Here is a 5,434-nt window from a genome sequence, read left to right on the forward strand (position 1 = left end):
ATTATTTATATACATGTATATATACTTCTAGCGTTCTTTTTCCGTCGCAACGGAATGGATGGACATAACGCCAGTAGAAAGCACGCGGACGAGATCGTAGTTGCTGGAGCATACTCTTGCATTGCTGAATGATACATTCCGTTAAAATCCAAACTCGTAGATTCATGTTGTGCACAAGGTCCAATCAATAATTATTTAATGTTTATTTTGTGTCCAATCAAAAACAGATGGTCACATTTGACAAATTAATAACTATTTAATTCTACTGTGCGTCCATGTCCATTCAAAAACAGATGATCGAGACGCGGATGATGACGAAATACCGGGTGCTCGCAGCCTGATATTTAATCTGGCTAATGAATCGGGTAAGGGGGCACGTTTTGACTTGTGTTTCCTTTTTTGTTTGGCTATAAGTCATAATTATTATCTATGCGTTCTATGTATTTGTAAGCTTTGTCTTTGTGGTCTATGTATTTATGAACTTGTCTGTGTCATGTGCATTCGCCAGCTTTGTCTATGTATCATGTGTACGTGTTAGCTTTGTCTATGTATCATGTGTATGTGTTGTGTTAGCTTTGTTTATGTGTCATGTGTATTTGCTTTCTTTGTGTATTTATTCTGTGTATATGTTAGCGTTGTCTATGCATTCTGTTTCTCTGTTAGCTTTGTCTATGTGTCATATGTATTTGCTTTCATTGTCTATTTATTCTATGTATGTGTTAGCGTTGTGTATGTATTCTGTTTCTCTGTTAGCTTTGTCTATGTGTCATGTGTATTTACTTTCTTTGTCTATTTGTTCTATGTATGTGTTAGCGTTGTGTATGTATTCTGTTACTCTGTTAGCTTTGTCTATGTGTCATGTGTACTTGTTCACTCTGTCTATGTGCCTCCTGTGCTTGTTAGAAGTTTAAGTGTTTAATACTTAATGGTTGGCTACAGTAGTGCATATTATTTATCCGTGTGCCATCCCTTCCGAATAGAGAGTATATGTTGTAATGTTCAGTTGTACTAACATGGCTATTCTCACTTTGCGAACAGATGATGATGATGGAGACGCCCTCATGCCCACAGCCGACACAGATAGCCCAATGCCGTCGAAGGAAAAGGACTCGAGCGCAACTGCGAGGAAATCACTCAGTAAGAAGTACGTGCTCAATAGTCTAGTCTAGTCTTTGTGCATAGGAAGCGTTTATATTGGCGTATATGGTAGTTTGTGTATGCCAATCATTTGTTTATATGACATGATCTAAATGCATGAACACATACAACATTGGTCGATGCGAGGAAATCGCCCAGTAAGAAGTATGTGCTCAATATAGTCTATTTGTGTGCGTATAATGCGTTTCTATTTGTTCGTATGGTATTAGTTGTGTGTTTATAAAGCGTTTCTTTTTGATTGTATGGTATTAGTTGTGTGTATATAAAACGTTTCTATTTGTATCTATGGTATAGTTTGTTTGTGCGGATCATTTATACGAGAATATATGGAACAACCCATGTACATGTGCATATGCACTTTTATCTATACGTGTTAATCGTTTAGTAAGAAGTAGGTATATGGCTGCCGTTTTATTGTGCGAAACATTGCATCCTGACGAGAACAACACGCACTCACTTACGTGTGTCATTAACAAACAGGAAAGGCTATGTGATCTGTGTGTTACTTTGATCAACAAAACACGACTGACTATATTCTGTGCTCCTCTGATGTAAAGATCATTCCCAAACAGTGCGCAAAACGGATTTTCAAACCAAACACAGACACAAACCCTGAGTGTAAGTCTGAACATTAAGGATTGTGTTTTTAAACCGCTTTCGACATGTAATTGATGCACGCCACACCCTTCTTATCTTGACATTTGACAAATAGGCCGTCTACAAAGCTCCCACAAAATACAAATTCGGCCCCAAAATCTGAACGGAGTCCCAATTCAGCGCAAACGGGACAGGGCGCGTCCTCAATACCAGCCAATGGGACCGCCAGCACGGGCACAGCGGATGTCATGGTCATTGACTTCTACTTAGACGGCAACTACATACCGCGTGATCTGCCCATTTTCTATGCCATACAAAGATTCGCACCCTCGTTTGAACGGGACTTTACGCATAGCCATGCGAAGGCAGACGCTGTGGTTGGTATGGCTGGTGTCGTTGTTGATTAAGAGAGGCTCTTTCTTTCGCACACAGGCATACGTACATGTAGTCTTACAGCATACCTACATGCACACCCACGTGCATACGTATATGCGTACTTGCATGCATACCTATATGCATATCTACGTGCATATGTACATGCGTACCTACATGCACACTTTTATGCATGTATGCATGCATATCTACCTGGATATATGTGTGCATACCTACATGTACACCTACATGCATGCATATGTCGTTGTACAGCATTTGCTCTATGTAGTCAACAAGCTGGTGAAAGTAGCCAGCAAAGTACTCGGCAGATATCTGTGGGATCCAAGCTATGAACTGGCGTATCGCAAACACCTATACTAATACATCCAGCGGATTTGCTACACACACATCCATGTATCAACCACCCACGTATTTGTACCCTTGGGCCACGTTCTGCTGCTTTTGGTCATATTCGTATTCGCACCTTTTCCACAGACAATACAACCGGCGACTGCGAAAGCAATCGGCACATCCCCGGCAGTTATCTGTGGAATCGCAATTATGAACTGACGTATCGCGTGCGAATGGCCACGGCCGACGAAGCACCGCCTGCGCTGTCACTGTCTCTGTCAGACTCAAATGCCCACCGAAATGGCCAGAAGTTGGTATGATCGTATTGATGTGTTTGTATTAATGTGTCTGTATTGATATGTTTGTATTGATGTGTTCGTATTGATGTGTTTGTATTGATATGTTCATATTGATGTGTTCGTATTGATATGTTTGTATTGGTGTGTTTGTATTGATGTGTTTGTATTGATGTGTTCGTATTGATATGTTTGTATTGATGTGTTTGTATTGATGTGTTTGTATTGGTGTGTTATGTTTGTATTGATATGTTTGTATTGATATGTTTGTATTGATGTGTTTGTATTGATGTGTTTGTATTGATGTGTTCGTATTGATATGTTTGTATTGATGTGTTTTTATTGATATGTTTGTATTGATGTGTTTGTATTGATATGTTTTTATTGATATGTTTGTATTGATGTGTTCGTATTGATATGTTTGTATTGATGTGTTTGTATTGATGTGCTTGTATTGATATGTTTGTATTGATGTGTTTGTATTGATATGTTTGTGTTGATGGGTTTGTATTGATGTTTGTATTGGTATGTTGATATGTTTGTGTTGATATGTTTGTATTGGTATGTTTGTATTTATATGTTTGTAATGATGTGTTTGTATTGATGTGTTGGTTTTGATATGTTTGTGTTGATGGGTTTGTATTGATGTTTGTATTGATATGTTGATATGTCTGTGTTGATATGTTTGTATTGATATGGTTGTATTGATATGTTAGGATTGATGCGTGAGCTGATATCTGATGCAACACAGATGTTTGAAACAAAACACAATTGTCCAAACACAATTGGTGCCTTGCGCGTTTGTGCACGCATCTACAACCACCACTCACGTGGTATTGTTCGTTGCTTTGGAATTGCCATGTGCTCTCACAGGACGCTACGTCGGTCCTCGCACCACCGCCCACAAGCGCGGTCAAGCTGCAGTACGTAAACGAATTCGCGGACCCCCGCGAGCTGTGTAAAGGACTGAAAATGTACCGCGACAGGGGAGAAAACGTATCCGTAGAGGAGTCGGCAATCAGAGAGGTGTTGGTCTACGCCATATTCCACCTGATGGCTGTCGTGTGGCGACACACACAGGGAACGGGCGGCAGTGTGTTGCTGTCTCCTGGTGAATTCGTTAACCCGAAGATCTCCGCAAAGGTATGGGTTGGTTCAAAGCTCGTCCGTGTATTGGGTTTGGATAACCGGTGTAGAGCCATTCCGTTTCTGAACAGATATGTATGTATGTCTGTCTGTTCGTATACGTGCACTTACTTTCTTTTCTGGTGAGTCTTATGTCTTATCTTCCTCTGTTCGTTAAGTGTATTGGGTTCCGTCTGTGGGTAGTCTATAGTTGAATTTGTGTGCGCTGGTGTGGGAGCAGCTGTCCCTTTAGTCTCTAGTCGCATCTGCTTTTGTTTATAGACGTACAGTTGATTCCGTTTCCTAGCCACATCTGCATTCGTTTATATACAAACAGTTGATCCCGTTTCCTAGTCGCATCTGCATTTGTTTATAGACGTACAGTTGATTCCGTTTCCTAGTTGCATTTGCATTTGTTTATAGACGTACACTTGATTCCGTTTCTGTTCTCATTGTGATCGCGTTCACACTTGCTTGTACTATTGTTGGCGTTGTCTGTGCTTCAAGCTACGTTATTAGCGTATAGTGCGTTTTTAAGCCTTTTTTTTTAGTGTAATGCGTGTTTGTGTGGCATTGTGTTGAACGATTATAAAAGACACTGCTGTGATTTTTAATCGCGGGAGCGGTTACAAGAAAAGAAAAGAAAAGAAAAGAAACGCTTGTATTCGGTGGTGCATAGATGTACTGGAAGCTAATCCGATGCAGGCACATCCTGAAACGGACTTACGGAGCGGTTACAAGAAAAGAAAAGAAACGCTTGTATTCGGTGGTGCATAGATGTACTGGAAGCTAATCCGATGCAGGCACATCCTGAAACGGACTTACAAAGCAATATGTGTACTATTACCAATCGCTGAGCTACGTTCTCCCATGCGACTAGAATATCTCCCGTAGACTGTTAGAGTGTCCCGTACTCCACCTCGTTGATTCTATGACCTCTGTGCTATTCACCTGCCCCCATCTGGCGTCAATGGCTTTAGTATGATGGCACACGTACCACATTCGTACATGTCCATAGTTGGGTGTATGTCTGATGTACACACATACAATCACCAATATCCATATACTACAATCCATGCATATACCTGTGCACGTATCATGTACAAGCTCGAGCATGGCCATACACCATGTATCCATATATACTTCGCTACATGCAAACAGACATACCTACGAACCAATAGAATGCCATTCAGCTCTATACATAAATACGTTTACACTTGTGGTTACGTTGTGTGCCGTGTTGGGTGGGCGTGCTAGTGCGAGATAAGATGATATCTTCTGTCGTCTCTTTGCCCAACCTCTTCGTCATAGCTCTCACGTATCTTTATTGGTACACGTGCTCTCACTCTCAAAGAGTGAGTGCGTGAACCACGCGCACGCTACCAACCCAACCACTTACATACTTCACGACATAAATGCAGATAACAAAACACCTACACGCATATGTACTCACATACACACATACACGTACACACTCGTCACATACGCCTTTATACCTGCACACACCACACCCGCATGGATATGTACTCACATAC

The 5,434-nt window shown here is 41.0% G+C and overlaps 1 protein-coding gene across 1 annotated transcript in view; it reads left to right on the forward strand.

Annotated features, from left to right (window-relative positions):
- Nucleotides 1-292: 292 nt before the first annotated feature.
- Nucleotides 293-5,434, forward strand: part of SARC_09641 (hypothetical protein) — a gene marked incomplete at its 3' end in the record, with an annotated part of 10,589 nt that continues 5,447 nt past the window's right edge. Inside the window, exons 1-5 of the mRNA XM_014296333.1 lie at nucleotides 293-365; nucleotides 1,039-1,144; nucleotides 1,871-2,136; nucleotides 2,623-2,792; nucleotides 3,648-3,917. Of these exons, the coding sequence (XP_014151808.1) occupies nucleotides 1,062-1,144; nucleotides 1,871-2,136; nucleotides 2,623-2,792; nucleotides 3,648-3,917 (789 nt within the window). The 5' untranslated portion in view covers nucleotides 293-365; nucleotides 1,039-1,061. The remainder of the gene's footprint in view (nucleotides 366-1,038; nucleotides 1,145-1,870; nucleotides 2,137-2,622; nucleotides 2,793-3,647; nucleotides 3,918-5,434) is intronic.

This window comes from Sphaeroforma arctica (genome assembly GCF_001186125.1).
Source record: "Sphaeroforma arctica JP610 unplaced genomic scaffold supercont1.1007, whole genome shotgun sequence".
Classification (NCBI taxonomy): Eukaryota; class Ichthyosporea; order Ichthyophonida; genus Sphaeroforma; species Sphaeroforma arctica.